At 38.4% G+C, this 24,133-nt stretch overlaps 1 protein-coding gene across 11 annotated transcripts in view; it reads right to left on the bottom strand.

Annotated features, from left to right (window-relative positions):
• The window catches only part of LOC132119677 (calmodulin-binding transcription activator 1-like), a 304,884-nt gene that overhangs the window by 143,176 nt on the left and 137,575 nt on the right, over positions 1–24,133 (bottom strand). For all 11 annotated transcript variants that reach the window (XM_059529841.1, XM_059529842.1, XM_059529843.1 and 8 more), the window contains one exon: positions 7,632–7,699. In XM_059529841.1, coding sequence (XP_059385824.1) covers positions 7,632–7,699 — 68 coding nt within the window. The remainder of the gene's footprint in view (positions 1–7,631; positions 7,700–24,133) is intronic.

Here is a 24,133-nt window from a genome sequence, read left to right as displayed (position 1 = left end):
CACACACACACACACACACACACACACACACACACACACACACACATCTTTGTTTTTGTGAAAAGTGGGTTCATCCCATAGGCGTAATGGTTTTTATACTGTACAAACTGTATATTCTATGGCCCTACACCAACCCTACACCTAACCCTAACCCTCACAGGAAACTTTGTGCATTTTTACTTTCTCAAAAAAACTCATTCTGTATGATTTATAAGCGTTTTGAAAAATGGGGACATGGTTTATGTCCTCATAAGTCACCCTCTCCTTCTAATACCGGTCTCATACCCATGTCATTATACAGAGTTGTGTCCTGATATGTCACAAAAACAAGAGCGCACATACACACACACACACACACACACACACTTACTGTTTGCCGTGTGAAACGCGGTTATTTCCTTGAGGAATAGAGCACTATGTTCGATGGAACCTTCAAAGCTCTCTGTTATTATTTTGGTGTTTTAATAAAAGGCATGTCCGACAAACTGCCCATTTGAGATTATGGAAAGGTGCTCAAACAAGATTTTGGCATCAAAGAGAAACTGATGTGAGCACTGACAGAGCTTCTTTATTCAGTAGATGTGTAATGAAAATAACTGGACCATATCAATATTATTTCATCATGCAGCATGTCAAAACATCTCCAGACGCTTTGCTGTGCTTGTGCATTACAAGTAAAAGTGATTCCACACATCCATCACAGATAATTCCTGACAATCATTGGTTGTAACTCTATGTTATTTCACGAATTTGCCTGCCCGTTCAGTCCTGTTGGTTAATGGTAAACAAACTTGGCTTGCTGTCCTCGACGGATGCTCGAACCCGAGGTTTGGCTTGAGCTACACTGAGAGAGAAGGAGGAGATGGGGAGGTGGAGGGGTGCAAGAAGAATTGTCGCTGGAATGGCGAAATGACTGCTGCATCTATAGGCTCGTAATCTTGATTCACGGGACTGAATGATTAGGCTCCTGCCGAACCTCCATTTGGAACTTCATATATTTTATATATACAGTATATTTATATTTTTGTAATATATCTGTATATATAAATAAATAAAAACGGTATGCATACTTAATAAATCAACTATTGGTTTCAGTTCATTTAATTTATTATTGCAACTTTATGCTAGTTGCCAATCTTAATCATTAACCTGTTTGCCAGCACCCGTTATGGGACACCGGTTAAAGAAAAATATGTTTTTTTTTTTTTTTTTTTTTTTTTTTTTTTCAGGTGGTGAGTTGACAGTTTCAACACTTTGACTCCTAATTTCAGTTACGGGCCTTATCAGATTGTCTTAAATTAAATTCATTGTTGCAACCAAAAATTTTTTGCAAATCATACACTTTGAGGTCATTGGAGGTCAGAATTTTTTTTTAGTACATTTACCATAAAGCTTTCAAATTATGCACTGCAAATATATATAAATAAAAAATTCAGATGTTGCTTGTCACATGGTTTTGTGAGAAACCATTTTTTTTTCAGGTGGGTGGTTGATTAGTAACAGTTGACGTTACATGTTAATGAATGTTCAACCACAAATCAACCACTTTTTTTTGCCATTTTATATTGTAGCAATAAACCCAGTAGAGATAATCTTGAACTCAAGACTCACTCACTGTATTTGAAGGGACATAAAGGCAATTTCAAATAAACTGAAACCCAGAATGCACACAATATATGTATGAGATGCATTCTCTTAATGGATGAAATATGATATTTCTTAAAAATTGTTTTAAAAAAAATTATCATCATCAGTGGACATGAAATGCCCATATATTACAGTTAGAAAAATGCTAAAATTACCTCCAAATGCCCCAAATAAAAATGTGTTGTCAATGTGTCACACATTGTCAATGTGTCACATATCTACATGTATAATAATGTTTAATGATGTGATTTAAGCTCTGAAACTATCTTCACATCACAACAACTGTCTTTCTGGATGTTTTTCATCTCTCATTTGTGTGAAATTTAGCACTTCCCAACTTTCTAACATTCTCACCACTCACTTGGCACCGCTGTCAATCCCACAATCCCCTGCTGCTCAGCTCCCATAGTGAATGAATTTAAAACGGTGGCTCAGCTCGTCTGACTTTGCACCAGTGGAGACGTGTGATAAAAACAAGGCAGAAGATGGAGTGTAAAGAAGACTTTAGACTATCATCATAGTCAAGTACAATGTGTCGGAATATTGAATATATTGTGTTTGTGTCTGGAGCTTCCAGTAGGTGTGTACATCACAGAGACTGAACTGATCAATCTCTCTCTCATTCAGTCTCTCCTGGTGGAAAGTCAGATAAAATACATGCTGACTCACTATATATGTGTGTGTGTCCCTCTGCCCAATCAAACGTCTGTTATGGATCAATTAACTCGACTTTTATGTTTGTCAACTCTGATAATAAACTGATATGGATCATTAGCACTTTAATTGGTTGATTATGTACCTTTAAGAACAACTGGGGAGAATTTATGAACGAAGGTCCGTTCGGCACAAGTGGTTTCTATTCTAGTTGTGCTTAAAATTCACCACGGTACAGACGGGACTTCTCGGTTCACTGGCCTACAAAGTTCACTACAACTCGAGCAAGGAGACATGAACTCCAGGAGACGAGCAGACACTTTCTCCTCTGCTTCTCGCCCTCCTGATTTCCTTCACTCTGTTTGTTATCAGTTTTCTCCTCATTCTTTCCTCCATCGGTTCGGTTTCAAAGAGCCCTGAGTGCATTTGCACATGAATGAGCATGTGGTGTTTAATCATGACCTCAGATGCACTCCCCTTGCGGAAGAGAGGAGAGACACATGACACAAAGCAGATCAGCCAAATTAAACTTCAACAAAACGGCAGCGGGCATGCATTGGTATTCCTCAGACGCCATTGTTTTGATGGGAAGGGACCCTTTATGCGATGCTCTTTAGAGAGAGACTGGAGGAGTCTGGGAGGTGCGACACGGCAGACTAGGGTGGAGAGAAACCACAGAAATCCAACAAAATTCACTAGGGATTCTAAATATTTTTCCAATGGGATAAGAAAAATAAAATAGTTTTCCCTCTTGAATTAATTACCCGTATTTACCCCATTGGCTTTCTTCCCCTTGTTTTAAGGATAAACTTTAAGTTTTGTTACATTTCTCTGAAAACAAGACTAAACAGATTTTCATTTTGCTTCAAACTAAATTAAAAGTACAAACCTTCAATGTAGTCTCAATTTATGTCACAAAAACCGCATAATTATTATTACAACAACAATAATACTAATATGGTAAATATCAACACTATTATCATGACCTTGTTATTATTATAATTCATACAACAGTTTTTTTTTATGGTCCTCAAATCTGATTGGCTCAGAGCCTTTTCCAGTGGTGTGATATTCTAGTGATTACAGAACTCTGTTTTACTGTTTGTATTTCTAACATGGAGTGTCACGTACGACCAAATCCACTAGAATTTTAGAAATAATACTTTTTTTTTTTTTGGCGATGTGAGTTCCAGGGCATCAGCAGCCGCACAGCTTTTATAAATAACAGTTGTATTCAATAGTATGTAGTATTGAGAAACGGCATGTGTGTTCATGAAGGTGATTTTAGTAATTATTTCTCCATTAGATGGCAACGAGTGAGTCAGCAGTAAAGACTTTTATATTGAAAGACACTGAAACAAGGACATTATTTTTACTTTCAAAAACACCTTGTAAGACGTAGCTGATTTATTGTGAATATGAGATTGAGCTAAAGAACGAATGTTGTATCAGAGGCATAAAAAGGTTAAAGTAAAAACCATAAAAAGTTAAACGCAAAATCCCACTCGAAGCCATGCGACTTGGCTGTATAAACGTGGTATTTCTAATATTTATAACATGTATATAACTTTATATCTTTACATAATAATAATCATGAAAATTATATCAGTAATACAGTTCATTTTCTTATCAAGTGAAGGTATCATAGTTCATGTCGTGTAAAATATAAAAAGTAAAATATTCCATATCTCTCAATTAATGTTGTCAATGTCTCTTAAATCAATGTTGTGTCAAAAACTACATATTATTATTATTATATGATTTTATCATCACAGTATATAACTATATTTGCATAACAAAATCAAAATCTTTAATAAAAATAATTAATAAAAAAAACATGTATCACAATGTTTCATATCAACTACCCACTTGCATGCCTAAAAATAGCTGAAATTTGACACTGAACATATTGTCCATTGTATTTTCTGTCTATTGGTGTGTGTGTGTGTGTATATAAAAGTGGGGGGTGTGCAAACCTCAAAACCGAGTCCCAGCAAACAGTAATCATCTTTAATAGAAAAGTGGGCGCACACACATAGAGTGGTGCTAATACCTGCCAGCTATATCAAGGTTAGCATGCACACATATGCACATGCCAGAACAGATTCACAAACAAAAATACACAAAGCCAGAACACCTGGCCGATAAACTCACAATGCACAGCAGAGCAACATATGAGTGTGCAATTCACAGCACTGAATCAAAATGATCTCAAACTCACCAATACCAACAAAAATACATCAAAGTATCAAATGGCCAAATAAAACTCTAAATGACAAGCATGTTATAATACAATCAAATACTGTAAGATGTGCAATTGTAAAATCAGGGTCAAGGAGAGATTCATTCTGTCTCAGCATCATGTCTTTGTGCATCTGAGTCCAGCCTGAGGACTTTGTCCACGTCACAAGTAATGTTGTTTTTTGCTAGACAGATCCAGCCTTGATTACACTCTCAAAGCCTTACTCATTGTTTCTTCATCCTCCACTTCTTACATGTAGCTACTCTTCCTCCTGTCCTTCTCAGATTGTGTCCATCTATTGTTCGTATCATCATTCAGTCCCCTGTGCCACTTGTGCACTCTGAACTGGCTCATACTTTGTACAGTTGGTTTGATCACATCATTAGAAACAAGTGTGAACAATTCTGAATTGTTGTGTGTAAATGATGACAACTGTGCTTTAGTTTTGCCACTTGTGTTTAACATTTTGCAGCACAAATGCGTCACAGTGTGATAAATGTTTAAGTGAATGAGAATGTGTTTAGAGTTTTGCAAAAAGAGTGCATGAGATTTGCAAATAGAGCCTAAATGCCTGAATGTGTTTTAAGGTTTAGCAGAAAGAGTGCTTTATTCGACATTTGGTTTAAGCTAGTGGGAATTTGGTTCAGAGATTAGGGTTTAGTGTTTTAGCAATTCAGAAAAACTGTAAAACAATAACCAGGGTTCTTTAAGTTTCCGAAGGTTTACAGACAATAGGCTAGTTATGAGGTTTTCCTCAACATTATTGCCATTTGATTATTATTGATGAGATCATAGACAGTGGCAGCTTTAACAGACTGTTACACTAATGCACAGATCTTTTTCGATATATCAGATGTTCTGTCCTGCTCTGAAAACATAACTGACTGTATTAACTTTTATTTCATGTAAAAGTATTCGGAGATGCAAGTGCATTTAACCACAGCCGCGATCGAGCTTCAAGACAACAAAAACACAAAGCGCACATGAAAGTCTGTCAGTGCTCAAATTTTGTGCATCTAATAGAACGGCATTCTAAACGGCATAAATGAATGAATTTCTAAAGCATATCTAAAGTAAAATATCGTGGCACAAGTACCATCATGTAAAGGCAGGCCGGGGTTGGAGAGGGGCTGTGTGTGTTGGTGTGGGTGTGTGAGACTCAGTGTGAACGCTTGTGTTTATATGTTTGTGTGTGAGTGTGTTTGTGTGCACATGTGTATGTGTAAGTGTGAAAGCTTGTGTTTACATGTTTGTTTGTGTGTGAGTGTGTGTTTGGCTGCACATGTGTATGTGTGTGATACTCAGTGTGAATGCTTGTGTTTACATGTTTGTTTGTCTGTGTGCACATGTGTATGTGTGTGTGTGAGACACTCAGTGTAAATGCTTGTGTTTACATGCTTGTTTGTGTGTGTGTAGGTAGAGGACAGTTGCCCAGTTGTCTCTTCGCTGCTGCTCTGCGGCCTGCCGCTGTCACACCCTACAATTATATCATAGATGCTTCATCACTACGCTCCTATTTTTGATGCACTTTTTTCATGTGACCCACATAATCGGAGCACACAAATTTTCTCTAACAGCAAATCTTTTTTTAAAGATATGCTACCATTCAAAAGTTTGAAGTCAGTAAGATTTTTTTTCTTATTTTGAATTAAATGCAAACTTTTTACTATTTAGTAAAAACTATTTAGACAGACAAAATTAAATTGATCAAAAGTAAATACATGTATAATGTTACAAAATATTTCATTTTGAAATAAATGCTGAATTTCATCAAAGAATTCTTAAAAAATGCATTACAGACGCCAAAAAAATATTAGGTAGCAAAAACATTTTACAACATTGATAATCAATTATTAATTATGTCTCCATGCTCCTTATATATATATATATAAACACACTGAAATGATGTAAATGCAGTCCAGCTAATAAAAGAAAAATTCCACATATCTGTATAGAAAACATGATTTCGAAGTTCTAGTAGTAGTAGAAGTAGTTTTATCATTTAAAAACAACACACTTCTTTTTGTTCTGCTTGTAATGTGCTTTTTTTCCCCTTCAAAATAAATGATACTTGATATATTTGTTATCTAAAGCAATGACACTCAGATATTTTTATGCATTGCTTAATTCTTAAAATATGTTTTGGGGGCACAGCATGTGTGTGTCTGTGCTTACGTAAAACACAACAAATCAAAAAACATCTTATGAGTCATTTGGTACCTGATATCAGAGCTGAAGCAGTTGTGTGCTCAGTAAAGCGGCTCCTATGGGCCTAATCTGCTCGCTGTACTTACAAAAGTGTGTGTACAAGTTCTGTGAATGACAGCTCCAGATGCTGGCCAGGAAACCTCTGTTCATGTAAACATCTCTTGAACCCAAAACCCAGTGGTGATTTGTCGGCCCACATTTCTAGTTTCCCTCGATTTGCCTCCAATACAAACCCTTGCCCTTTTCCAAAGATTTCTGTTTATGAACAAATCCAAATTGATCTGTCTGGACCACCACAGATTAGCATGCATACCATAGGATATTTTCGTCTATGCTCCCAAGTTACCCTTATGTTACGATTAAATTTAATTGCATGGCCTTCTATAGAAATACGCAGCACTGAAAACATTCAGAACATCAAAGTCTAGAAGTAGTCTGCGTGCCATTCGGTTCCTCTTGACGTGCACTTCATATATAATCACATATTATCTTCATTTGCATTCATCATCATATCACAGCTGTTATCTCTCAGGATAGATATAGAAACTGCCATTAAAAGTAAAAAGCTTTTTCATTATCGCTGCTCAGTAAATCAAGTAACACTGTAAATTTCGTGCTGAGCCCTTATCACCGTAGGGTGATGTTCTACGATCTCACCACATGACCTCCCACGTTAATGGCATTGGTGAGCAAAGACAGCATTAAGTTAATAGACCTGGCCACATCTTGCATTATAAATAGTCATTAATATTCCATTAACTGTCTGCACATGCCCACGAAATGTGCAGGAACTGGCAGCTTTGCTGAAACATACATTTCTGCTTTTCAGGTAACACTTTGCATTTGAAATGAGGAAACAACGTCACATGTGCCATCTTACCTGGTTTTGGGGGACGTCGTCAGCCACTCCTCATGTTTTTCAAATGTAATCAAGTAGGCCGCAATCTCCTGCAACAGAACAAACGAAGAAACGTTTAGAAATGTGCTCCTTTTACTCTGTTTTAAAAATGCTGATATAGTTAAAAAACAATGCAATGTTAATCTCACATATCAGTTATTGGTTGACAAATATTTTCGATTTTAAGAAACAAAATCCTAGTTATTACATTATCAATAAAAACATTACATACAGGGCCATACTCAAAAAAACACAGAACTCCGCCATATGTCAAAAAAGGTGTTTTTTTTAGTTTTTTTTTTTACTTTGGTCATGTTTAGCATGAGAATCCAACTCATTAACAGTGTAAATAAGTGAAAAAGCATAAAGATAGATAGATCTTTAATGTTATCACACTACTAAAAGTACTAAAGCAAATGTATCCAAGCCTAGGGAGTTTGACTCTCTCTAAGGTGCTATAAAATTGACCAGCTTTCTTCTGCAGTCCTTATAAACCTAGAGTACTCCATTTAAACAACACAAAACACTGTCATATAAACTTAACGAGTGTTGTCCAACAACATGATCCTATGAAACCAGGTTTGAGCATTAGTATGAGCGACTCGTCCATTTCTGAGCCAAGGTACGAGAGTCACGGTTGTTTCTAGATGACCTGAGGATGACCATCATTTATTCATCAATATGGGATATTCGGAAAGTGTTCAGACTTCCCACTGAGCAGCTGTCAGGAGGCAGATTACACAGCCCAGAGGGGCGACTTGCCAGTCCTACAGCCAATCAGAATCCCATATCGACTATCAACACATCTGACAAGTAGCAGATCCTGCATCGTATTGCTGTGCAACCACCAGCAGAGCACTTAAGACAACATTCACATGCACATGAGTTACTTGTGCCTGAATTCTAAGATCAGTTGAAAGACCGATCTCATTTTATGCAACAGTGGGCTCATTTGAGAAAACGTACATCACATATATGTTAACAGCTCTTTGACAGTTGTTCAGTCTTTATATGAAGTAGAATATGGCTAAAGAGAATTTGGGTAACAAGTGGTGCACGTCTACAGGACAGACACATCAGGACACTCTACACTGAGGTAGAGTGTTCAGATGACAGTCATGCGAAAGATTTGCTGCGTATCTACATGAGGCCATATGCTCTCTTGGCTCGGCTCTGAGAACAGGCAGAAGGCCCAGGGAAGTGTATGGGAACACAACTGGCAATGTTCTCTCTTGGTTTCAATTTAGAGATGCCAGCTTGTGCAGTGCCAATTTAACCCTGCTGCCCTCATTACTGAAGGCAAAGAGGGGAGGGATGGGTCTGCAGAGGAGAAATGAGTAGTGCATTAAGGAGCCAAGAGGAAAGAAGAAGTGTTCATAGACACAAGTCTCTTGTGTATCATTCAGCAAAAGAATCAAGAGTACTTTTTTAACTCCAATTGAATTTTTGAACTGGAATATTTTAATCTATAGATTAAAATAGATAGTCATACAGGTTTGGAACAAAATGTTCCAGTGTTCAAAATGTAAAGTAATGCAATGAATTTCAGTTCATTTGAAATCAACATTCTTAAATTTACATTCAGCAAATTGCCATCCCGTTGGGAACATGAGAACGCGCAAAAATATATCCCTAAATTTGTTTGAAGAACCAAATAATCCAGAGATCAGTCATCATTTTTAGAAGATCTGGCATCTTTCAAAATGAAAGAAAGAAAGATAGATGGATGGATGGATACGGCTCTCTAGCACCACAGCAAGATAAATTATATTTTGCCGTCTGCGTCAGATCAAAAGAAGTATTATTTTGAAATGTTTGTCCAATTATATTGATTTACTATAAAAATATTATATTGATGATAGTAATATGTTAATAAATATAAAAAAGTAACCCCCCCCCCCCCAAAAAATAAAATAAATAAATAAATAAAATAAAACACGACAACATCTGATTACTGTATTGCAGGTTTTGTGTACCAAAAAACTTATAGACAAACATGCTGGTCACCAAACAAGAGGTCACAACATCCACACTAATTAGCCAAAACCAAAGCAATAACACTGAGCAAATTATGGAGTGTGAGATTGGATAATCTGCTAGTTTTATCATTTGAAAGTGATAATACATGGCTTCTGATGCCAGGTATGTGCGCCAACTCAACTCACGACCCCCTTCATTGTTTTTCAAGTAATATTTTCACAAAGCATTTCATCATCTTTTGTGACCGCAACACATACTTCTTTGTCATCTTGTTTACCGTTGGGCCAGGCCTGCATTTTCACTGGCTGATTGTTTGTTACGCTGGGACCCTGGGAGTGTCATGGCACTGCCACTAATGGACTGAATGAAAAACAATGACCTGCCGTAATTTGGCAAACAAGAGTCAAGACAGATACAGAGCATCAGGGAGCCGGGCCTTTGTCAAATTCTGTTTATTCTGGAGTCAATTCTCAGAGGCCCGCTCGTTTTTACCGTCCCTTCTCACCCTAGTTTTCCTCATTTTCCAATAAACTTGCTCTTAGTGCTTCCTACACTTTCCCAGCACTCCTCCCCTCCTCTTTGCTCTCATTGCCTTATTATTCCTCTGTTCCGTGCTCCTAACTCAGAGCTGTAGTCACCGAAGAGATTATATGACAAATTCATTTTGCATTGAAATGAAGATGAAGGCCTCGGGGCTTCAGTGTTCTGCCAGAGAACATCCCTTCCTCATTTCTCCAGTTCCCCCTCCCTACAACTTCCCACGAACACTGGGAGCCAGTCGTTCGGATTCTAGCGAACCTCCTCCAGACAGCTCTTTCCCTAACCTGCACTAAACCTGAAGGGCGGCGTCAATGCCTCGCTCTGACTGCCAATGAGCACCTCTTAAGTTTGCCACTCAAGAGCCGACAAATGTGAAACTCCTCAAAGCGCTCTTTAAACTATAGTTGGGGGTAAACGAGAGTCAAGAGATGCGTGTGAGCAGGAGCCGGCTTTCCAGACTAACTGAAGTGTCTTCTTCCTCCCAGACAATGCCTCTCTCTCCCCCTCTCTTTCTCAGGCTTACGTCTTGAATGCTTGTTGCTAAACTTTATGAAATGCAAATTGGCCTCCTGTGAAAATGATCTTTGAAACACTTCTAACAATTCAACACCAAAGGAAGACATGAGCGAATCCTGCTACCTGTTTCAAAAGGCAAGGCCAGGCCTGCCATCCGTCTTCCTCTGTTGTTCCCAATATGAAAGACAAGAAGTCGGGAATGACTCCCTGACAGGTTTATTTAAAGGGAAACATTCAAGCTGCAAAACAGATGTGGTGGAAAACGTGTGGATTTTACGTCACAGTCGAGCTTGTGAAAAAAAACGACTATCTAGTTCAATTACTCCAGCTATTAATTCAAAGTGTTGGTCACTCTTTGATGAAGCACTTTGCTGAAGTGATCAAGCTGACCCACTTCAGCTCAGGGGAGTCTTTTGTTGCTTGACCATGGGCAACACTTCAGAATTAGTTAAGGCAAAAATGGCAATTACATAAAAAAAAAAAAGGAAAGTATTTTGCTATAATATAATAATTAATAATTTAATAATAATAATTTAATGCACCAGTATGACAAATCATTTTAAAATGTTAGAAACAGGCATTAGAAGTGACAGCAATAGTCAATCATGATGCACCCATTTTTTTTTGTTTCATGAATTTTAAAATCACTAACACCTACTGTACACAAATGTGTGAAAAAGGGGCTTTGTTTGTAATTGTGAAATTGGTTCAAATGTCATTTTCGGCAATACCTTTTAGGGTTTGATTCATTAGCTACACAAAAACTGCACAAGACAGGATTTTAATCAATTTAGAAAAAAATTTAAACATGTTTCTATAGAAATATCAAAACTCAAATTTTCAAGTGAATTTGAAAATGCTTATTGCGCTTAAGATAAATACCTGAAAAGAAGAGACTTTTCATTGGGTTGATCAGTCTTGACATAATGATGGACATTATGGTTTGTAGTTTGTCAATTTTGAAGGACAAATATGCAAGAAAACTATACAAATTAATACAGAAAAATTTGCATTTGCAAAAATAAATGCATATTTAAAACATTTAACATATTTAAAAAAAAAATGAGGGAAAAATACAAAAATAAAATGAGATATGAGACAGACAGACAGTAGCTTAAATGCCTACTCCTAAAACAAGGCTCTAACATCTCTGAATGATTTCTGCATAATTCATATTAAGTTTCCAATTTAGGCCCGATGGAGGCCTTGTAGTTCTGCTGAGGGTCATCCTAAAATTGACTCTCATTTGACCAAACTCGAATGCACTTTAAACCTAAACTGCTCCCAGAGGCACCGTGAAGAAAGCTGGAGAGAGTCCTCATTCTGCTGAAAATACTCTCCTTCACAATTTGCTGCAGGCTGAAGAAAATTTTGCACGACAGATCCTTTTTGAACACGTGCCCTGATTCATTAGCACAGGACTCCATCACACTTGGTTCCTGCCATGGTCCCCACAGGTACCCTTAAATCCTGCATTACATAGATGGCTGGCAGTTTTCAAAATGAGTATTAGTCAGAGCGTACCCTGCTGAACTGTGCTGAACGCACTTAAACCAACACTCAGACGTTATCAAGCAGTACAGTCAGCTCTGATGTGAGCACACCATCACTTTTAATCTGTGTAACCGTGGGGTTCCTTAAGGGCAGCCTGGAAAGACTAAGGTGTGAAAAAACATGCACTACTGGTCAAAAATTTGAAATAATTAAGTTTTTTTTTATGTCTCTGAAAGCCTCTTATGCTTGCCAAGGCTGAATTTATTTGAGCAAACATACAACCAAAACACTAATATTGTGAAATATTATTATAGCTTAAAAGAACTGTTTTAAATGTATTTTAAAATGTAATTAATAATTGAGCACCACTAATAAAAACTAACAAAACTAATAAAAATGAGAAACAAATCGGCATATTAGAATGATTTCTGAAGGATCATGTGGCACTGAAGACTGGAGTAATGATGCTGAAAATTCAGCTTTGCATTGCAGGAATAAATTTTATTTTTTAAATATTTTCACATTAAAAAAAAAAAAACTTTGTTTCCAATTGTAATAATGTTCCACAAAATATGACTATTTTTACTGTATTTCAATCGAATAAATGCAGCCCTGGTGAGCAGAAGAGACTCTTTAACAAACATTAAAAACCTTAATTATTCCAAGGGAGGTAGAAACCAACATTATGAATTTGTTCTAGGCCTGTATGTCAGTGAGATGTGCTTCCACATGTATCTGTGCTTCAAACTGAAGCATCTTTCTCTTTCCCTCCCAAGGTCAGCAGCAAAAAAGCAATGAAGTCCTTCCTAGAGTCTCGCTGTCATCTCAATAATCGTAATCAAACTGATCATCCACAATCTTTAACATTGTCTCCCCACCCACTCAGTAGATGAAACGTCACCAAATCACATAGAGCAAATTGACAATCCACTTTAAAAAGTGGGAGAGGAAATTGAGCCATTAATCATAGCGCTAGCGTCCGCCACACTGGTCCTCATACTGTCCGCATGTGCACACACAAGCCGAGACCGACATGATGCTCAGGAGTCTCTATAGCTTATTGCAGAGAAAAGATAAATGCTTCCTTTAACTGTCATTTGCCAATGTCTCTCTTGCATTTTGTGGAGATGCAGGTCCAGAGCCTGCTTTGATTAGTGGATGTGTGTGGCTGGGCTGTCCAGACGCTGGCTCAAGGAGAACGACTCCGGCGAAGGTGCAGAGGACATCACAGTGCTCTAAGATTGATGTTAGCTCGGGTTGGCAGAGGACTGGAGAAATGTACTGTGGCATACTTTAAAGGAAACGCTGCCAGAGAAGGGCAGGGAAGGTGAGAGGTCCAGGCAGTGTTGTGCTAGTTACTAAGAAATAGTAACTAGTTACAGTTACTAGTTACTTAATTCAAAAAGTAACTCAATTACTTTGTTGATTACTTAGACCAAAACGTAATGCATTATGGTGAAAAGTTACTTTTTAGTAACTTTTTTAAAGAACTTTCTTTAATGTTCCCATTAATGCGCTTTTATGCGTTATGGTCTATACAAACACATAGTAAAACAGAAAGTAATTTTTAAACATTATTTTGTTTTGTCAGACCAGCACAAACTGAATATTGTATATCACAAGGATTTCTGAAATAAATAACAAAAACACCTGAATAATATATTCAGAATAATAGAATAATAATAATAATTATATATATATATATATATATATATATATATATATATATATATATATATATATATATATATATATATATATATATATATATATATATATATATATATATATATATATAAATGCTGTTTAAAAATGAAATTATGTTATCATGCAAAGGAGCTGACTGAAAGCCGGCGACTCCGCAGTAGAGACAGGCTGCATGTTTTCAACAATGTTTCACCTGTATGAGAAAAACATACAGAGAATCACTTAAGACACTTTGCTGTAGACCCATTCCACATAATAATATTCATTAAAACTGTATGTTAACACGTAGGAGCTTGCTGCATGAATCCGTGAGTAGGCTACAGTTTACAAATCCATGGGAACGGATTGCGAAAGTGTGCGCGCAGATTATGAATTTGTGGGTACAGATTCAAAAACCGAGGGTACGGTTTACAAAATCTGAGCGCACAGATTGTAAATTTGTGGGCTAGGATAGGACATTCGAACCAGAAAGACACAGCTTACATTTGACTAAAAGATTTTTGTCTTTATGCTCAACTAAAGTGAAATAATGAGCATATTTCCACTTTGAGAAACTCTTGTTGCTCTCGCCTTGACTCGCAATGACTGCCGCACATACTTGAATAAACGGAAACATGCCCACAGTGCGTCTTCATGTTTACAGTGGTTGGCATCCACCAATCCTACAATGCGTCGCTGCTGCAAACAGGTTAGGCTGCACTTCAGTCAAAATTTATTAATTTTTAAAAAAGTAACGGACAATGCACCATATGGTAACTGTAACAGAGTTAATTTATTTAAAAAGTAATGCGTTACAGTATTAGTTACTGTCAAATGGAACTGCGTTACAGTAACGCGTTACTAATAACCCAACACTGGATCCAGGTCATAGAGTGGTCCTGAGTCTGGTCCTCCAGGAACCTCAATCTGAAAACTTTTGGACAAACGAAGAATTAAATCAAGTGGTTTAATTAATCAAGTGCTAGTAAATACACCGTTGGGGCAAATTTAAGGGGTCCTGAGAATAGGAGATGAGAAGGACAGTAAGTGTGAACAACAGCATTGTCTTAAAATGACAATACAAAACATGAATTCATTCCTCAACATGTATCAACCCAAAGACAGAATCATCCCCTAACAGTCTAAAGGTCAACTGTCATGATTCTGCCTTCGTGTCCTGATTTTCCTGGTCTTGGGGCAGGATCATGACTGGCCCATGTTTTATGTGCAAGCACATGGCCATTTGTTTGGGCCATGTGCTTGCGTTGTCTTGTCACCTTACCCCGCCCCCTTGTCATCATCTCGTAATCATTTGATTGTTGCTTTCACCTGTGTCAGCTGTTCCTGATTAGTTTGCTCCCCATTTAATCTCCTCATGTTCTCTGTCCTGTGTCGGTACATTGTCTAACCTTGAGCTGTCCGTGAGTAAGCCTGTTGAGAGTCTTGTCAAGTTAATAGTTTGTTCCTGTTTCTGTTGTAGTCTAGTTTGTCAAGTGTTAGTCTAGTTTAGTCATCCTTCGTCTGTCTAGCCCTTGTTTTGCCCCCTCGTGGGTTTTGTTTTTCCTGTTATTTGTTCATTAAACTGTGTTGCTGTGACAACTGTCTGCAATTGAGTTCATCCCTCCACCACCCATCCTGACAGAATGTACCGACCAAGAAGGAACTCAGCAGACAGGGGGTCCTCCGAACTCCAGCGACAACTGGAGTTCTGCAAGCAGTGCTGGCTGTCATCCCCTACTGACAAGAAGAGGGTCACCCTCCCTTACTCGTCCGAGGGTGAGTGGATCCTGCGGAACTATGCCCAACTATGGGAGAGTATCTCCCAGGAGGAGCTGCAGGTCTCCCCCTCGAGGTCCCCACCTTCGGCCAAGCTGCCAGTGATCCCAGAGGGTCGTCTCCTGGCCGTTGCAACACTGGGGGATCAGGCACATCCCTCCTCGAGTCCTGAGGCACCTCCCACGCCTGTTAATCTTCATGGTAAACGAGGGAGACGGACTTCGTGGGATTCTTCCTCGGAGTCATCCTCGGCTGAGTCAGCGCTGTCTGAGACTGCCCATCCAACGCAAGTCACAGATCCCGCTGAGCTTCTCCAACAGGTCACAAGTCCGGCTATGACTACCACACCGCGAACTAAGAGGAAGAGGAGGAGAAAGGGAGCCTCTCGCCCTTCATCTCTGCCGGTCCCAGAGCCCGCTACTGCAAGCGCTGTCCAAAGCGCTGTCCCAGAGCCCGCTACTGCAAGCGCTCTCCCAGGTGCTGTTCCAGAGCCCACTACTGTAAGCGCTGTCCCAGGTGCTGTCCCAGAGCCCGCTATCGTGAGCGCCGTACCCCAGTCGGCTGCCGTGAGCGTCATACCCCAGTCGGCTGCCGTGAGCGCCGAACCCCAGTCAGCTGCCGTGAGTGCTGTTCCAGAGACTGCTACAGACAACGCTACTGACAACCCTGTTTCCAAGGCGGAGATGTGGAGCGTGGGTTCTGAGTCAGATTCTGTGAGCTCCATTCCTCTCTCCGCTCCTCGGCCGCCTGCTACACCCCCAGTCATGTGTCCTGTTGTGTCCCCTGCTGTTTCCCCGGTCGGGCTTCCTGTTTCTTCACCCTCTGTACCCCTGTGCGTTTCCCCGGTCACCTCCGTCACCACATCACCCCGGACCGTTTCTCCCAAGACTGTTCCTCATGTGTCCCCATCGAAGTCTGCCCGGACCCCTCGCCATCAGCCATCGTCCTGTCCACCCAAGACCCCCAGTCCACCTGTTCACCCTGGACTGCCCCCTATGAACTTTGTTGTACCCCCGCCCCCCCTCCCGTGTTTGTTATTTTTGTTGTTTAATCCCAACCCTGTTGTGTTTTCGTGTCTGCCTTTATTGCTATTTGTCATGTATTGTTGGTTTGTGTCTCTGTCTCAGTCAGTCATGTCCCGTGTTTGATGTTCCCTTGAGGAGCGTCTGGAAGCCGCTCCTTAAGGGAGGGGTTCTGTCATGATTCTGCCTTCGTGTCCTGATTTTCCTGGTCTTGGGGCAGGATCATGACTGGCCCATGTTTTATGTGCAAGCACATGGCCATTTGTTTGGGCCATGTGCTTGCGTTGTCTTGTCACCTTACCCCACCCCCTTGTCATCATCTCGTAATCATTTGATTGTTGCTTTCACCTGTGTCAGCTGTTCCTGATTAGTTTGCTCCCCATTTAATCTCCTCATGTTCTCTGTCCTGTGTCGGTACATTGTCTAATCTTGAGCTGTCCGTGAGTAAGCCTGTTGAGAGTCTTGTCAAGTTAATAGTTTGTTCCTGTTTCTGTTGTAGTCTAGTTTGTCAAGTGTTAGTCTAGTTTAGTCATCCTTCGTCTGTCTAGCCCTTGTTTTGCCCCCTCGTGGGTTTTGTTTTTCCTGTTATTTGTTCATTAAACTGTGTTGCTGTGACAACTGTCTGCAATTGAGTTCATCCCTCCACCACCCATCCTGACATCAACAGGGAATCAAACTTGCCTTTACCTTCTTATATACAGTACCTGTTTGTTGGCAGTAAGGTACAAGTCACTGCACAATATTTCAAAAACTTCTAGAAAAAAAAGTAATCAAATAGCTTGCTGTCTATGAAACGACTTTCTTTTCAGATTATGTAGTCGATACCTATTATAGAATAAATTTTCTGGAATAATTACTTTTTGAATACTCAGATTATGCAGTTAAAAAGGGTTTAAATGCCATTTCATGTTGCCTAAAAACAGAAGTTATAATAATTTATATGGACCTTTTGTACATAAAATGCAACTTAAGGTCTTTCACAGGTATAAAAAATATAAAAACAGTGGAAAGAATGAATGAACGAATGAACGAATGAATGATCAAACGAATGAACGGATGGATGGATGTCATACACAAAATGCAACTAAAATGGCCTCATGAGTCAGAAAGAAAACTAGAACTGAATTGTTAGTAATATAATACATGAAAGAATAAGAAAAAAATAATATATTTCAATTAAAGCAAGGTTATAAGAGGCTGCAGGAGCAAAATGCATAAAAGTAACTAAATAAAGAAATCTGAAATAAATAAATAGATATGTATTTGCTTTTAAAAACATGAATGCTATTGTGAATATTAGTCTACTTTTGATTGTTTGAAGTTTTCTGATTTTCAGGGCATGATGACTAACAGCAGCTCCGCCTGATCTGCTAACCTTCAGACCCACATCAGTAAACAGACCACTACAATTCAGCTTGTTTTAGCATTAGCTGCACGCACAGCTCTCCAGCTGTTTGATACAGAGACCTGGCAGGCAAACCTGTCACCTCAGCACAGGAAAAAACTCTCTCTATGCGGTTTGAGAGAGACGTGGAGGGCCAATAGGAGCAAGCAGGCTAAAGTTCTACTTCTGGTTTTTTTAAATTATATTTTTGCAGGTGTGCATCCCTTGCAGCACAGCAGCGGTTTAAGGTTAACCTGCAGAACTCAGTACCAGCTGTTCAAAGACATGTAAACATTTGTGTAGAGTGTGATCAGTCACGCTGGGATGATGATGTTTGTTTTGGGTCATTAATATTAATATATGACAACAGGTTCCAGGACACATGTCTTTTATGAATTATGAAAGAATGCAGAGACCGAGAAAATTGGATTCTACGAGTGTAAAATCTCTGTGTTAAAAAAATAATAATCATCTGCTAGAAATTGATTAAACATTTTAAATAACATAATCAGACTACATTTTGATTTCTTTTATAACTCGTTTATCACGGATTTAAATAGGATAATAATTTGTACCATTTTGGGTTAATGAGTTTAATGAAGAGCTGATAATGACACAAACTATAAAAATATTAAATAACAATAAATCAGTTGCTTATTAGCATGCATATGACTAGAATATTATCCATTTCTTAGCACTAATTAAGCAAATATCACAGCAAAATATCCAGTGTTGTTTAGTGTTGTTTTTAGGGTGTAAGTTTTTCAGAGTTAAAAAGTGTTGATTCTGGTGTTGATTTGAATGGCATTAAAACTTGCAGTGTAAATCAGTGGTCGGAGTCAGTGTAATTACAGCGAGTTGACATAACTGACAATTTCCGGTCCTTGCACACTATTTCCTTTTGATTTAATGGTGGACGACCACGAGGAGAAGACAGTGTTCAAACAGGTATAATATTTTATAACCATTTAAACTGACCAATTTTCCTGTTTTGTGTACTGTATGTTTCCCACCATTCAGAATAATATAAGTACGTTTCTCAACATTACCACAGTGCTAACATTATTTTTTTTCAGATAACGCGACAGACTACTGACGGAATCCCGAGGCCATTTAGCTGCACCAATTAGCTAGCAAACTGAGGTAAGAATGGCAATGTTTGTTAGTTAGCAGTTTTAAACGTAAGTGTTCTTATTTTAGAATCTGGGGAAGATAACGTATTTTCTGTGATTTGTGTAACCGTTTAATGAGTTAAATTAATGCAGCATCCATAATAGTAGATGAATTAGTTTACAATTAATTTGCTGCAATTTCACTTTAATGTTACGTTAAGATTTGTGGGGTGACAAATGGGGCTTCTGGCGAGCGGCTCGGTGAATTTTCTTTAACATTAACAACGTCATAATTTGCATTTTTCTTGACCAACAGTTTTCATCATGTTCATCAAGGAGTGAAGAAATTATTAAAACTGCACAGCGATGGCACTTTCCCAAGACTTTCTCACTGAAGGTAAGCGAAGAATCTTGTGCTACTGCCTAGAATTGTATTTAATCATATAGGAACTATGCTTGAGATATAGGGATTGTGTATGTAAATTAGTTACAATGAGGTTTAATTCGTTAACATTAATGTGCAAACTAACAACTACTAAATTTAGTATTAGTTTATAAAAGTATAACTTTGTTCATTTTAGTTCATAGTGCATTCATGTTAACAGATACAACTTTTGATTTTTATAATGTAAAAGGTAATGTTGAGATGAACTTTAAATAAGATTATTAAATGCTGTAGAAGTATTATGCATTCTTAGTCCATGTTAACTAATGAAACCCTATTGTAAAGCACCAGATGTCAGCTTGTTAATGTAGTCAGTCACATGACAAATTCATGGGTAAGACTAAAATGTACAGATGCAAGAAATACACACAACTGTGGCACTTGGTGTAGAAAACAATATTAAGTTTAGCATTAACTGTATTTTTTTTCTTTTTACATTGAAGGAGGATCCCCACCTGCCATTATTTCTCTCTGTCCTAGCCTGAGAGACCCGTTTTCAACAAAGGGCTATGTAAGAATCTTTTGTTGATGTACTTGTAACACAATCTAGTTGGACATCAAGTTTTGTGCTCCTTTCTTGTGGCACAATTACTAAGTTTGACTAGCCATTTTGGTGGTAAAGGATGAAGTCACCTTAGAAATCTTGTAATATGGTTTGTCATTAGATAAATCAGGACTTTGCTGAAACATCCAACAAGCTTCTTGAGAGGTGGGAGACCGCATTTAAGCAAAAGATCTTCAATGACGCCCAGTCTCTTACTTCAACAGCATGGTGTCTTCTAAAAGCAGCAGGTGGACAATGATCTGAAAATGTTTGGCATTATTTGTGACAATGTCAATTTCATATTTGCTCTGGTTGCTTGTTGTGAGCACTAAATGTTTGTTTTTGTTTTCCTAAATTGCCCACCAACCCTAAACATCTACTCATTCAGATTGGGACAGTGATGTCATCTGTCCAGCTGCAGGTGCATCTCCTGCTCCAGGGAGGAAGACCAAGATCAGTCCAACAGGCTGTAGACAGACTTCATTTCCATAAGGTAAAACAAATAATACTGGTGCAAAGTCTTTGTAAATGTTTAAATGCAGTGGTTTTTTAATCATATGGTCCTTGGGATTCACCCATCTGCACGTATTTTCTAGACACTGGTATAATCTGTCTAAATGTTCCTTTTGGACTAACTGATTCTATATGTTCACTTTCATTATATTGACCTACAGCTCTCAGTTGTGCTTGTACGACTGTTCAAATGAAGTCAGTCAGTCACATAGCTTGGTTTGGCTGAGGGTGTATCAGCAAATGTAATTTAAAAAAAAAAATTGTGGGGGGTGGTGAGGAAATGAATGACGTCTTACTTTCGCTGTAATACAAAGCATGATATCAACTGTTTTTTTTTGGCACGTATTGGGTTTAGGTGTGTTATATAGGTGTTTTATTGTGCACTTATCGTTTCACATTTGTTTTTGTTTTTTTCTGGTTTTATTTAATCTAATTTCGTTTTCAGTCCTGCACGAGCATTGAAGGCCATCCAAGTGGGAGGGAGGGCCACCAGTCAAGGATTGAGGGGAGGAGACCACTTGCGTCGTTGTGGACAAGCGCCTCATCCCTTTGCGTTGGAACCAGCTCCATGAGTGCATTTGAACTTTTTCAAGTTTAATAGTCTTCAACCTGTCCTATGTGGCAGCCCTGGTGTCAAAAGTGTCAACAGCTTGAAGTTCTACACTCCTTTTGATCTTCAGTGTCTATATGGTCAGATGATGGTGAATATATTGCAGCTTCTTTTGTGTTGGTGTATTTGTTACATCTGCGTTAAAAATAAAATTTCAAATTGATACAGCATGTTGACTTTTTTTTAATGCGCATTTATTTTTAGTCGATTGCAGATTACTTTTAATTTCTTTAATCAGGGTTTGTATGAACACTACATTAGTGTGGAAATAAGTCTCTTGGTGTTTAGATTATTGACACCACTAGTGTAGTTTCAACACTAACTTGGTGTAAATGAGGGGGAGGGAAAACACTAATGGTGTTAATGTTGAACACTTACAGTGTTGTTTTTACTCTATGCAAGTGTAAAAAAAAAAGTAACACTATTTAAAGTGTTAGTTTAACTCTATTTAGTGTGGACCTATATAAACCCCGAAAAAGTGTTAATTTTCTCACTGTGAGTGTTACTTTAACACTTTCAAATTTGCTGTGATTAATGCCTTATTTTATACTGCCTTATTCTAAATCTCTAATCCTACCCAATACCTAAACTTACTAATTATTAATAAGCAGCAAATTAAGAATTTATTGTGGGAAAAGTCATAGTTAATAGTTAACAAGTGTTCCATTTTCTAAAGTGTTACCAAACAATGACTAAAAGAGATTAAATATTTCAATTGATTTCCTGCATATCATGTGACCATTAAAACCAACATTAGAGAACTGTGAACAGGCAGGTGTGATAAATAATTGTTAACTTATTAATATTTATGAAACATGGTTGTGCACCAAATAAATAAAATCTGCAGTTCAAATGCACTGAGTCACTTTTGTTTAAAAGTATCAGTCAAATGCATAAAACCTTAATGCAAAAAGGAGGTATAGAGCTTCATTTGTCACTTCTTCCTTATTACTTCTTGTTCATTTAGACTCTCTCACATTTAACAGTTGCTTTCATTATTTTGTCTTCCTAAAGACTTTTATTCTCCATCTGTCTATATTTTCTCTATTTTTTCGCAGTGGCCTTGTTCCTTGTTATCTGTTTGTTTTGGTCAATTGTATACCTCAGGCGATTGATAAGGAGAGGGCGTTATTGTGCTGGAGAGGTAAAAAAGAGAGAGAGGAGTAAGAGAGAGGTGGGCGGGCCGAATCCTGGCACTTAGCAAGATTGTTTTTCCTTGTCCAAGTGCCAAGGCTGCTGACTTCCATGATAAAGATGAAACTATCATTTACATGGATGTTATCAGATAGTCAAGAGTGGTAGAGAGAGAGAGAGAGAGAAAGCGAGAGAGAGAGCGAGAGAAAGAGAGACCGAGAAGAGGGTCAGCCATTAATGAAAACAGCAGCTGCATTATTAGAGGTGATGTGATTTTTCCATTACTGTGTGCATGAGAATTATTCAGTTTATGAGATGAAGTGTCACCTATGAGCAGCATACTTATCTACACACTACACACTCATCAAATATCAATCATGAAATTATTCTCAGCTGTGTAATTGACAGGTTAGATGTGTGCTTATTTATAACGACAATAGCACACAGCCTTTGAAAGCGGCACTAAAATATTTCGTTTTTTTGTAAATAATCTAATTAGTCCAAAGCTGTCACTAAAACAGGGATATTTACAGATGAAAAAACTTAAATTGCATTACTTCATCCAAGCAATTTCCCTAATAATTGCAAAAGCCTAAAAGTTTTTAATTTGTTTTGAACTTCTCCACTTGTTTAGCTCCCCACTTGCACAGTGAAGCAGTAAATAGTTCGCTCAGATCGTTCACATTACAGCTCGTGCGCGAGACAGACAGCAACGGCAATTAATAGCTGCCTCTGCAGATTAATTAAAACCAAAAAAGCAAAACAAGTCACATACAGTAATGCTCCGGAAGGCCAAAATCAAAGAGCGCTCGAAATAAAACATTTCCTGATTGTTGTCGGCCAAATTATGGATGACCAATGCAATGCCTTCTCTGCATAATATCCTGAGAGAATAAGTATAGCCAGGTAGGAAACCGCCACCATCCACACTTGTGCTCCACCTTTTGTTGCAACAAGAAAGAGTGAAGGTCACATCCCATGCAAAAGCTTTCAGGAGCCGTCTCAACTCTTCCAATGAGGCCCCGTTGGGGAAGGAATGATGGAACGTTTCATGCTTCCTCCACGACACGCAGGTCCCATCCGGAATACATGATCCGGCAGAGACAGGAAGGAGGAGAGACCCGTCCTCTGCTTGGGCTCACCCGGGATCTACTCCAGAAATGCAGTGGCACTCATCCTCACCAGGGATCGAGGCTGCTGCTCACGCTCGATTGGGGACACAATGGAATATTGAATTTCCTCCACTGGCTGTGATCTGAGATGTGCTTCCAAGCCTGGCGATGCCAGATCAGCAGTGCCACCAGGTTGATTCTAGAACTCACTGATAAACTAACTGTGCATCCAAGACACACACAGGCACACCTTCTCGACATGTGTCATGCTGAACAATTTTAGAATATCAGGGAAAATATACTGTAAGAATTGGGTCTACGTCTGCCCTAGAATAGTAATGCTAGGCTACTTGTATAATTTTTTTATTGCCCAAAAAACAAATTGTACTATTATTTCAGCTGCCAATATGAGTGTAATATGCTCATCTCTTTTTTTACTGTGTTAAAACCCATTCTGCATCCATAGAAAACATGAAACAAACAAAATCTGCTTATCTACTTATTTCATCTTCTGGTTTAGGATGCAACAACAAAGACGGGAGAAAATGAAATGCTCCTTTATTCCAGAAACCATTAGGCTTTGTTCCAAGGTAGGGCAAAATTCAGAATTTAAGAA

The sequence above is a fragment of the Carassius carassius genome, chromosome 38 (assembly GCF_963082965.1).
Source record: "Carassius carassius chromosome 38, fCarCar2.1, whole genome shotgun sequence".
NCBI lineage: Eukaryota > Metazoa > Chordata > Actinopteri > Cypriniformes > Cyprinidae > Carassius > Carassius carassius.
The sequence above is the reverse complement of the archived record's forward strand: the minus strand, read 5'-3'. Positions and strand labels throughout refer to the sequence as shown.